Here is a 12,440-nt window from a genome sequence, read left to right on the forward strand (position 1 = left end):
TTACCTCCTAGATTGATGTTGTTGTTGCTCTTAGGAAGAGTAGTGGAGCATGTGTTGGATGATTAATATATTCTGTTTTTCTCTTTGTCTTTGATGTCAGAGGGGGAAAGAACTCGTTGATAGAGAGAGAGATAATTTGATGTGCTCAAGTGTTGTCATCAATGACAAAGGGGGAGATTGTTGGAAATACGAGTTTGTATGGTTGTCATTGATGTCAAACTTGATTGTCCAGATGGATTATAGTTTGAATATGCTCTTAATTGTTGTAGTTACATATTGAGTTTGATATTTTGGTGTTGGTTGTGGCATTTTGATTCTGGTTTACAAAAGTTGATTGGTTTTGTTTTTTGGCAATAAGAGTGTTTGTCATATTGGTCTAAAAAGTATTCCTTTGAATATGCTGCAATTTGTGTTGTGGTTGAGTGGATGTGTTTTTAATTTTCTCTTATAGTATTCTCAATGTGCTTGTCTAGTGCATTCTCTACTCCACAATAAATCTATGTTGATTTGTGTTTGGGATATTTAGCTGTGTTTTGGTTCAGTGTGTCCAACTAAGCTATCTTGATTGGATCATGTTCTTTTGGTCCAATTGTGTATTGGAGAATGAGTTAGAGTATTTTTATGGGTCTCACCATTGAGTGTGGAGATCTGTGTAGCATTAATTGCATTGCAAGATGTCTTTTGGCTGACTGTTTGATGAGTTCTATTGCCTATCTATACATTACATTTGATGGTGACTTTGGAGGATGAGTTATCATGTGCATATTGTTGAATTTATCTTGGAAGGATGTGTTACGATGTATTTGGGTCCCCTCTTTCTCCTGGAGTGGACCACTTTGAGTATTTTTGGTCCGGGTAGCTTATTTTGTGCAATATTTTTTATTTCAACTATGGTAGATCCTCAATTAAAGTTTTTGATGATTTATCTTATATTTGAGGAATGCAGTTGTATGACTTGTGTATGGAATGTGTGTGAATTGATGAGAAGTGTATGCGAATGATATGCAAAAATAGAAGAGTTTGTGGATGTGCAAAAGTCACTTTGTAAAGAGCTTTTAAGGTGATATATTTAGGAAGACAGTGTGCAAAGGCAATGGCATTCATAAATGTTTGCCATGATATTGGTTGCTTGATCCTGATATCCAAGGACATTTTCATGTTTAGGAGGTCCTTCTCAGATTTGTTTTGCTATTTCTTCTATTGTTGAATGACAATGGGTCCTTTAGCAACATTTTTGTATCTTGTCCTGAAGTAGTGTGGCTCGGTTGTGCAAGTCCATGTATCTTGCCCTAAGATAGTGTGTTTTAGCTTGCAATTCTTTTAGGTGTTGTTGCTCCTTGGCAGTGAGCCTAAAATACTGTAATCATTCATATTTATATTATGAGTTAAATTCTCACCATGGTTTTTCCCTATTTGGGTTTTCCACATAAATCTGGCGTTCTTGTGTTGGTGGTTGATGTGCTTCCAATATTTTTGTTCAATGGTTGAATGTTGTTTATAATTTATCTTTTTTGAAGTTTCAGAATGATTCACCCTCCCTCTCAGTCCTATTATGGGTTCAATAGGAAAACTTAGGCATAATTGTTGGCATTGGGGGGGAGTAGGTCACCTCGGTCCTCTAAATATCAAGGGTAGACAAATTTGATGTTTTTTGGAGATCAACATGATGCACAAAATCTACTGTCTAAAGATTATCAGAAATTCTCAGAACTAAGGGGAGCCGATCATCCCGATCCTCCACTTTTTGTACCTTCAAAAGTTGAGTTTGATTATCATCGTCCACTCTATTGAATTCTTCTCTCACAACTCCTAAAACAATTCACTACACACAGAAAGAGAGAGATAGGTTGTGTTGATGGGAGTTTGCCTTAGGTCAAATCCCAGTTTAAGAATTAACCTTGAAATTGAAATGATAATTGGAATGGAATTGAATTGAAGTATAATTAAAGTGGAATGCTTTCCTTTTGAGGGAAATGCTAGATTTGATCGAAAAAATGCTTGACCTTGATACCTCAATGAAGCTTGCTTGGATCCTCATGCAAGGGTTTGGAATGCAATGTAGAATGTCTTCATAGAAGGTTCATCATGAATGCTTGAACTTGAATTGACCTTCTCCTTTAATGCTTGATGAATACTTGACTGCTTGCTCGCTTAGGCTTAAATTCGCTAGAGTGCAATTGAGCTCTTGATTAAACTCTAGTTCTCATTTCTAGTTACCAAATGAGGGGGGTAGGATTCCTTTTAGAGCTAATTATGCATTGAATATTTGAATTTTCAAAGCAAGTAGACACAAAGCCAAATTTCCCACTCACGTGAAGTGACCATTGTGAGGTCCTATTTTCGGTCTTCATTGGAAGGAGCAGGGCATCCTAGTCTTGTAAATGAAGACTCAAAATGGGATAGAGGCTGGATAACGAGTTGAAAATGCAGATTTCAAGAGGGTATGAGCAACATCAAAGCAAACATTGAGCACTGAAGGCCGAAATGCCAAGGTGAAAGGTTAGTGAGGATGAAATTGTATAAAAATACAATTTATGATGTTACACATTGTAAATGGATGCATAGTTGATTTTAAGCTATCACTTCTCCACCGAGACCTTTGTTGCACAGACAACATCATGGCCTACCAATTGAACTCATGTACTACACAAATTTATGCAAAAAATAGACCAAAATTTTCCCTAATTTACTTTCCACACCTCTTCGACATATTCATTGCACACTAATATGCAATTGCTAGTTATTATTTGTAATTTCATAAAATGACATAAATAATTAAAATAAATTTAAAATTTAATGAAAAATTAATCCTCAAAAGAAGAAGAATAAAACCTCCCTTTTTAATATTTTATTTTTCATTTTTAAAACTTAAAAAAAATGGAATATCTTAATAAAAGAAATAATATTAAAAGATATTTTTATGAAATAAGATAATAATAAAAAATGATTTCTTTTTATGAACATTATTTTTCTAATTAATAATATTAAAATATATTTTATTTTCTTTATCATATTTTAAAAAATTAATATAACTATAAAGTTAAGATTAATTCTATTGTCTCCATCCTTCTCTCAATTCTCAATCATTGATTTCAAAACTTACATTGGCAATTTTTTTTTTTCATATGGCAAATACCTTAGACATAATTATTATCACATAAATAGAATTTTTATATAATTTTTCGTAATTTTCCCAAATGTTTTGGAAAGGCAAGAAAAAATACCCCATACATAAAAACATTTTTATTTTTCGTATTAATTCTGGCTAGTTCACAAATAATTGTATTTTAATTATGATTGAAAATAAAAATTCATTCCAACAGTTGCGGAACATGAGAAGGCTTTACTTTCTAGTAGTGCATTTTTGTTTAAAACCCCAAAGCTTGGCAAGCTCTAATCCTCTGATTTTTCGGACTAGTTTCTCTTAAGCCATTGAACGCACAGGTACGGAGAGAATCGAAGCACGGGAAAATATCAGTACCAGAAGAAACTAGTCTCGAGTCTCAGCACATAACTGCGTAAGTATCAAAACCCTAACACGTTATGTCAAAAACCCTAGTATATTTCTTTGCTCTGCCCTATCAAGGTATTGTAAATGAATCTTATGTTTCATCTATTCTTTTTTTTTTTTTTCAAGGAATCGGATTTTGTTCTGAAAAGTTTTAGTTACGCCGGTTTGTGCAGGGATTAGGGTTTCGTTGCTGGAAAGGAAGGGAAAGGGAAGAAATTTAGCTTTTTATCACTGTTATTGCCCTCATATCTATAAGGTATTTAATCATGTCACACCTTTAAGCTTTTCTTCTCAGCTCTCATTACATATAAGTAGATAGTTTACTGTTTTTTGTTTTTAGCTTTAAAATGTGAGAGTTTATGATATCTTTATTTAAATAATTTATTTTCATTGGTTTGGATCTTTGCCTATTTTAGTGATAAATGATTGTTCCAAAATTACAGGACACAATGCATTATTTCATCGTTTCGTTTTTCTTTCATTTATATTTCACGTCATTAAGCTACGATTTCTTGTACGCATTTGTTGTGTTTTCCGCTGAGCAGACCTGCCTAGTTAAATTTCCCAGACTCTTCCGGCTTTAGATCCATTGTCTGAAATTTTCCCTCGTAAATAATAAATAGTTTATTTGTGTTTAGCGAGAAAGAGGATGATAGGACTGATATATTTTTATTCTATGTCACCTGGTGTCCTCGAAGATCCCTGAATTTTTCTAGAAGTTTCAAGAAAACATACTTTTGGCACCCTTGTTCTTGGAACATCATGTGACATTGTATCTACAGTGGTAGGCCACTTATTCCTGTCATTTTGTGCATGGACAGGACATGCTAATCTCTTTCTCCTAGCAATCCATTTAAATAAAACTTTTATAGTTTATTCCAGCATTTGACCTGCTAATAAATATTGAAGAATGGAATTCGAAAATAAATACTTTTTGTTCAATTTGGTACTTATTTCCCGAGTTTTAATGGAATGACACCCATAACAAGTTCTCCTCTTATTTTGGCGCTTTAGATGGAGTAAAACAATGATGCTTTTGCTTTTACTTTTATTAGCATATATTCACAATCCTATCAGTCAAAACCAACAGTAGGAAGAGGAAGAGAGAGAAGGCATTTCATGTTTACAGATAGACTTATGATTTATAAGGCGGTTGGGTTTAATTTGGTACTCACTTCCTGATTTATTTATTTATTTTTGATCGGTGAAAGTTGTCGCTTTTGACTGGAGCTTTGAACCAGTGGGGTCACAATGGGGGACCCCATCCCTGTATACATCTGATTTTTTGAGGCATTAACACCTCTTTCTACTTCGTTCCTTTTCCACTCCTTTATTTCTCCGTGCTTGAGTGTCACCTTATCTCTACCCTTGAACATCACCGTATCTCTCTGTCCTCGAGCATCACCTTATCTCTCCGTCCTCCTTATATCTCCGTGCTTGAGCTTTCACCTTATATCTCCGTGCTCAAGTGTCATCTTCCTTATATCTCCATGTTCAAGTGCATACGCTGCTGACCTTCTCCACCATTTTGGCCACATCTACAATGTGAGGGGTATTAACACCCCCTTTGTGTGCCATAGAGTCTATCTGTCTGCTTGCAGGCAGTGTGAAGCCTCCAGTCAACGCCCTTACAGCTAATGTTCCTTCTTACACGTGCGGGCCTGCAGAAGCCTGAGTTTTTTTTTTGGCAGATTAACCTACCTACCATTGTTCCATCCAGGGCTGGGGAGACTCGAACAGTGAACCACCGTATCAACATGGTGTCGCAACCACCGTTGCGCTGTGGGGTGAACCCCTCACTTCCTGATTTTTAATGGAACGATGATACCCATAATGATTTCTCATCTAGCCCTTGTTTTTTAATTGAAGTTTTGCTTTTATGTTATTTTGGCACTTTGAATACAGTAAAACAATGATGCTTTTGCCTTTTTTTATCATAGAACCAGATACATGTTAGTCAAAACCAATGATGGGAAGAGGAATACAGTGATGATATTCATGTTTGCATGTAGGCCCATGATCCGTAAGGCTGTTGGAAAGAACAGAAGGGTTACAGAGCCATAGAAATTGATAAATGACCAAGAAATTTGAACAGGGTTGATGATCCTCTACTTAAGTTAGTCTTGGAACTACTTGTAGTCTTTTACATAATATTGCTGCCTCACTTGTTGAGGTTAGTCTTTCACTTGTTGCTGCCTCCTAGATTCTTGCGGTAGCTTCCCCTTCTTCAAAATAGGCTTAAATAAAGCTATTTAATGATACCCATACGTATGTTTAACATTAGTTTAACCTGAAAAGATCTAACTTTTTAATTCAATTTTTAAAATTATTTATTGAGTTCACTTGAGGTGCCACCTTTCTCTCTTTGCCTCTGCATTCTATCCTTAAGCATTGTATTTGGTCCTTTCACTGATTGTGAGTGTAGCAGCATGGCCTGAAATGTTGGAATCAAATATTACCACACAATTTATGCCAGAAGAACATTGTCGTTTGGTTCATTGTGAATAAAACACCTTTGTATAATAAGAGAGACTTTTGTGTCATTATGTCTTAGGTAAATGTTTTTCTTTTTGACATTTTCCATTTTTCGAATTATATTTTGGGATATTACTTGGATTTTGTAATGATCGCATCTAATCTGTCACTCAATTGTGTGCTTCAGAAATGTCATACTAATATTTATTTGGTGTCTATCTGATTTGTATTCAAACTAGTATTGGAGAAATGTTTATCTCACATGGTATAACTTTAGGCAGAAGGCATATCCAGTTACATTGGTCCAACTGTACCGAGGTGGATTTTCTTACAACTTTGTTGGATGTGGCCTGAAGCCTTATTTACACAACTGCAATGCATCGTTCAATCATTTTTATGTTTATTAAATTATTATTCCACAAGATATTGTAGGTGCTTGGTACAAATGGATGCGGTAATATTTTGTTGTTTTGTTCATTAGTGGACATACTGTTGATATTTGAGGAACTGAAGCAGATGCAAACTTTTCTGATTTCTCTTAGCATATCTAAAGGAGTCAAATCTCATACAATTACGTATTCTTATTGAAACATGAATTGATAGCATATTTGACCGAGGCTTACAGTTGGAGTCGACAATATATTTCTTTACCACTGAAAGCTTAGAGTCAAATCATGTTTTTGAGTCCTAAATAAGTTTCTGAAATTGCATGTTACAAGAATCTCCTGGATACTTCCAAATTGGGCTTTATGCCTCACATACCAGAGGAAAAAAAGAAGTAAAACTCCAATTACATTACAAAAGAATTAAAGATCCATTCAAATTGTCTATACAGCCAAGGGTCAATCAATACTGAACTGTGAAACCCAGATCAAAACTAAAGAGCATTTGCTTGTCAAATTCATAACTCTGAAAGAATTAAATATAAGGAAGAAACAATGCCAAATCAGCTTTGTGCAGAACTAATTCTAAAAGATGAAGTGCATGTGAGAGATCTATCGGGTTGTTATAATGGCAAGTCATGAAAATTGGTTTTCTAGGATATGGTAATTAAGTGCACTGTTTGGTGTTTTGGACAATTCAACATTGCATGCATTGAGTGGAATCATATTTGATATTTCAGTGCTACTTCTAATGGTCCATTGTTTGGTTATGTTGGATTTTTTTTTAATTTTTAGTAGGAGCCTCAATTCCTGCTTAATATTTAATAGTCTTCAAGGAACACTGGATTTGGTTTGACAGATTATATTTTCTTATTGGTGAAAAGTTGAAAACATATTATACATATGTTAAATTCTATTCTGTTATCAGCACCCTCGCTGAACTTGGACTTGTCTGGACTGGGGTCCCAACCCGAGCCTCTGGATTTGGCTTGGTTATGTGGGGCAGTTCTGTAGAGTTGGGCCAGGTAAGTCCAAATCCATTGGTCTGCCCTACATACTGGGGTTTAACCGAGGCTTGAACTGGACTGCGATTGGTTCCCAGTCTGGGTCTGGCCAGGATTTGTAGTTTAGACATTGCATTGAGTTTAGATTTTGCCTAAATCAGTTATAATTTTTTATATATTTCTGTAGTATTTAACTTAATCTTCTCAACTATCTTCAGCTCTATTCAAAGGTTATTATTTTCTATGCATTTAGTGATAACAGGACTACAAATCATAACAATTTTTTAGCCAAATGAACTAGAGATTCCTTTTTTCCCTCGTATCTTATCAGTGTGGCATTTGGAAGAATTAGGTTGAGCTATTATAGCTCCATTATAGGATCCAAGCTGAAGCAGATTACCATAAATCCCAGCCTCAAGAAACTTAACTTGCATCCCTCCTAAGAACATAAAAGTCAGTAGTCCTTTGGCCTTTCTTGGAGTAGCTTCAAATCATATCTGTCCTCTGGCCTCATAAAATTGGCCTGTACATTACCAACACTTGCTATGGATAAGCTTAAATCAGTGTAAGAAATACAAATAAAGGAGTGAATTAAACAGTAATAAGGGCAGCAAAAACAGATAGCTCTTATGGGATGAGGGGCAAAAAGAAGGAAATTCATGAAGTTATTCATCTGTACCAAAACTCAAGATCCTTTTAAGGCTTGTGACTACTGATTGTCTTTGAACTCTTAAACCTCACAAACAGAAGGAACAAAATAACAGAGGATTTAGCAAGAACAGGAAAGTTACAATCATATCTGAGCAACCCATCTTATAACCAAGAAAAATCTGAACTGATATGATGAGGCTATCACATATTCATTTGTAATTTTGCACGAAAAGATGCGTGAGCGGGGGTTTAATTTATTAGATCAATAAAGTTGTTTGAGTTCCCAAATTTATGTTACTTCATTAATGGTAGAGAAGGTCAGTTGTTGTAAGTGACTTTGGATGTTTGAAAATCTTCAGGGACCTTTCTTTCTTTCTTTACATGATTTTTGGCTCCTAAGTGCATGCACACCATATCAATTTTTTTTATCAGAGATTCATATGAGTAATTTTTGACAGGCAATGTCTTTAAAACAATGTGTTTAGGTCTTAAAACATGTCCTGTGTATGAAATCATATTATTTTTATATTGAGATAGATGTTATTTGTAAATGAATATATCTTACAGAGAACATTAGGGATTGTTACTGGTCCTTTTGTCTGGAAAATTCAATTCTTCCCTGGGACTGGATTTAGCAAATGTAAGCTTTTCTTCTTGTATTGTGGTTTATCAACAGGCTTAGAATTTAACGATGATATGTTTTCTGAAAAAGAAGCGTCTCATAGTGGTTCAGCACGTTAGAGCAATTTAATTCGTTTATATGGAATATTTACATCAGAATTCTGATACAATGGTTCCTTTGTCTCTCCTTTGTTTTATTAATTCATGCATGTTAGTTGGGATTTCTAAATAAACTGTTCTTAACCTTAACAAGTGAAGAAGTCAATAGAAATAGGCAAACTAAAGGAAAAGTTGAGTTCCATTTTAAGCTACAATAAAATCAAATTACACATGGATGCATGATATCAAATTCTTCTAATAATGATCTAGTTTTGTTCCTCATTTCTGAGGAGGCTTTCATAGAGCATATGCAACTTTTGTATTTTTCCCTTTACAAATATTTAGGCAATCACAAACAAGTTACTTTCTCCTTTGGTGAATTAGAATCATGCATGGCTATTAGTTACATTCTGTTCTTTTGAAGGTTGTGGAAAAAGTTGTCATGCCACAGAAAAGGCTAATGCATTCTTCCTTTGTGTTTTCAGCAATTTTTTTTGTTCTTTCACTACAATACTTTGTGGGTCCTGATCAAGCAGTGAAAATGTCGAGAAGAGGGTTAATGGAACAGGACCTGGCAAAGTTGGATGTTGCCAAGCTGCATCCACTTTCCCCAGAAGTCATTTCTCGCCAGGCTACTATAAACATTGGTATTCTACCTTATGACCTAATTACAATGGGATTTTTTTTAATGTGTTGATTAGTTCTAAATATCAATAATTTGCCAGAGGAATCGGCTTTCATGATAAAAGAGATGGTTTTCAAACATATTTCAGTTCACTTTTTTTTTCCAGGTTTGAAAGGGATAAAAACTATTAAAATACTTTCCCAACACAGGGTCTAAGAGTGCTACGAAACTTTGTTGGATAAATGTTACTCCCTTGTCATAAAGTTACAGCTGTAAAATTTAAGCTAGCTGTGAGTTTACGGTGGCTATTAGTAGTATTTAATGGGTTACTGAATTCTCTCTTGGAGGAGTTGCCATTTGCTGTTATATTTTTGGTGGAAGGAAGGAGTATCATAGGTTTTTTATATTGTAGTTGATTCAATCTCTCTAATGAGTAGAGATTGTCACATTTGATCTATATGTGTGGCATTTGTTGTAAGGACTAGCATTTCCATTTAACTCCATAGCTGGTTGGGTTGTAGAAGAAAAATGCTTCTTAATATTTATTTCAGTAACAATTAATACTTGTGGGTGTCACCATGAATTCAGAGGTTTACCACTCTCAAGTCCATGTGGTTTTTAGTGGCCTTCACTTTAGTTGGCAGAAGATTGTGATGACAACGTGATGATAGTGAATCCATGTATTCAAATTTAGATTATTGTCAGTCTGTGAGTATCTATAGCTATATGATTTATATCAACCTCTCTCAGGTGGTGTATTTACCATAGTTTTGTAATTTGGACATGGCAGTCCAAAATTTTGAGTTTGACTCAGGACCCAGCAAATTAAAAATACATATGAATTCATAAAATAAACTTAAATAACATGCAAATTAATTTTACAAAACATAAGAACCAATTTTAGAGAATGTGCATGTTGGAACTTGTTATTTACTAAACAAAACATGGCAAATATTTGCCAGATTTTAGAAGCTTGGGCATTTTCCATGCAACAAAGCTGGTGCAAGTAGAATGTAAGCTGGAAGACAATAAAAGAGGGCGTAGTGTAAGAAGCAACTTTGACTTGAAGAACAAACTAGGGATTGCTTTTCTACATTTAATGATCCATCAAAATTTATTTATGTAACCTAAGACCAACATCTAAGAATTTACAACTAGCAATCGCACCTTGGTGTGCAATGGGTACACCGAAGAGGTTTGGAAGGTCAATTAGGGAAAATTTTGGTCCATTTGTTTGCATACAAGTGTTGTACATGAGTTCAATTGGTAGGGAGAGATGTAGGGGTAAAAAGAGATGGATAAACAATTATCTAGAGGTAGAGGGAGAGATGGACAATCAAATATGGAGAGATAGAGATATAGAGGCAAATAGATAGATATAGATTTGTAGGAAGAGGGAGAGGGAGAAAGATGGATGGCTAGAGAGAGGGAGACATGTCTAAAGATAGAGGGGGAGAGAGAGACTGAGGAAGATAGTAGAGATGAATATAAAGTGAGGGGAAGAGGAGACAAATATATAAAGAGATAGAGAGACATAGGGGGAGAGATAAATATAGAGAGGGATAGGAAGGTTGAGAGAGAGACATAGGGGGAGAGATAAATATAGAGAGGGATAGGAAGGTTGAGAGAGAGACAAATAGAGATATAGAGGAATAGGGGGAGGGAGATAGATGGATACGTAGAGGGTCAAATAGAGAATAGACAGAGAGATGTGAATGCACCGATAGAGAGAGAGAGAGAACAAGATACATGGAAAGAGAGAGGGAGATATTGGTAGAGATAGAGAGATAAGGGGAAAAGAGGGATTGAGGGAGGGATAAATAGAGACATCTAGAAAGAGAGGAATGGGGAGAAAGATAGAGAGCCAGGTAGAAAGGGAGAGAGAGAGACAGGGGGTGTGAGAGTAATGCGAGAGAGAGATGGGGCAGATACATAAAGAGAGATAGATATGGAGATATAGGTAGAGAAAGATATGGATAGAAAGAGATAGAGGAGTGGGATGGAGGTAGAGAGAAATAGAATAGAGATATGAAGTAGGAGAGATGGAGGGAGAGGGGGAATGATATATATAGAGATAGAGAGGGGTAGAGAGAGATATATAGAGCGATCTAGAGAGATGGAGGTAGAGATATGGATAGAAAGGGTTAGAGAGGGGAGTGAGATGAGATAGAGAGGTAAATAGAGAGATAGATAAGGATAGTTGGGTGAAAAAGAGAGAGATATGTAAATATAATGATATATATATATATATAGAGAGAGAGAGAGAGAGAGAGAGAGAGAGAGAGAGAGAGAGAGAGAGAGAGAATTACATAACTTGGGAAAGATAAAGAGAGAGAGATGGAGATGGAAGGAGAGATGAAGGGGAGAGGAAGAAATTTTGATAGAAAGAGGCAAACAATGAGAGAGGGTGAGATGGCAAGATAGAAAGATAAAAATATTGTAATTAATAAATAGAGAGGTAGAGAGAAGGGAGAGATGGAGTGAATAAGAGTAAGAGGGGGGTTAGAGTGAGAGATAAAGAAGGTGATAAAGACAAGTAATGTAAAGAGAGAGATAGAGGGATAAAGAGAGGTATAGAGAGATAGATGTAGAGACAGGGAGGAAGAAACATGGATTGTGTGTGTGAATTAGAGAAATATACAAATATAGAGATAGGGAGTGAGTGGGTGAGTGTGAGTGAGTGAGTGATAGAGAGAGAGATCTAGAGATAGAGATAGAAAATGAAAGATATATAAATAGAGAGAGAGAGAGAGGAAGAGGGAGAGATAGAAATAGAGAGGATAGATGACACATAAAGATATATAGAAAGAGGGAGAGAGAGACATAATGGAAAAGATAGAGGGGGAAGAGGGGGAATGTAGGGAGAGGTAAGGAGAGAGATAGAGAGAAAGAGAGAGCATTAAGTCTAATATTCATAAAAATGATAATTATTATCTTGTTTTCTTTAAATAGTTATAAAATTAGTAATTTTCAATTATTATTAAGTAGTCCCCCCTCTCCATCTCACATATCTCTCTTATCTCATTTTTTAATGGTTTACTAGTTGACGTCATGTAATTTGGGTTCATTTT

At 35.3% G+C, this 12,440-nt stretch overlaps 1 protein-coding gene across 2 annotated transcripts in view; it reads left to right on the forward strand.

Moving 5' to 3' along the window:
- Positions 1-3,337: 3,337 nt before the first annotated feature.
- Positions 3,338-12,440, forward strand: part of LOC131028647 (uncharacterized) — a 48,063-nt gene continuing 38,960 nt past the window's right edge. The window contains exons 1-3 of one of the 2 annotated variants that reach the window (XM_057958981.2): positions 3,338-3,518; positions 3,685-3,767; positions 9,230-9,391. In XM_057958981.2, coding sequence (XP_057814964.1) covers positions 9,286-9,391 — 106 coding nt within the window. In that variant the 5' untranslated portion in view covers positions 3,338-3,518; positions 3,685-3,767; positions 9,230-9,285. The remainder of the gene's footprint in view (positions 3,519-3,684; positions 3,768-9,229; positions 9,392-12,440) is intronic. The other variant, XM_059220058.1, reaches the window with a different exon arrangement.

Source organism: Cryptomeria japonica, chromosome 4 (assembly GCF_030272615.1).
Source record: "Cryptomeria japonica chromosome 4, Sugi_1.0, whole genome shotgun sequence".
NCBI classification, from domain to species: domain Eukaryota; kingdom Viridiplantae; phylum Streptophyta; class Pinopsida; order Cupressales; family Cupressaceae; genus Cryptomeria; species Cryptomeria japonica.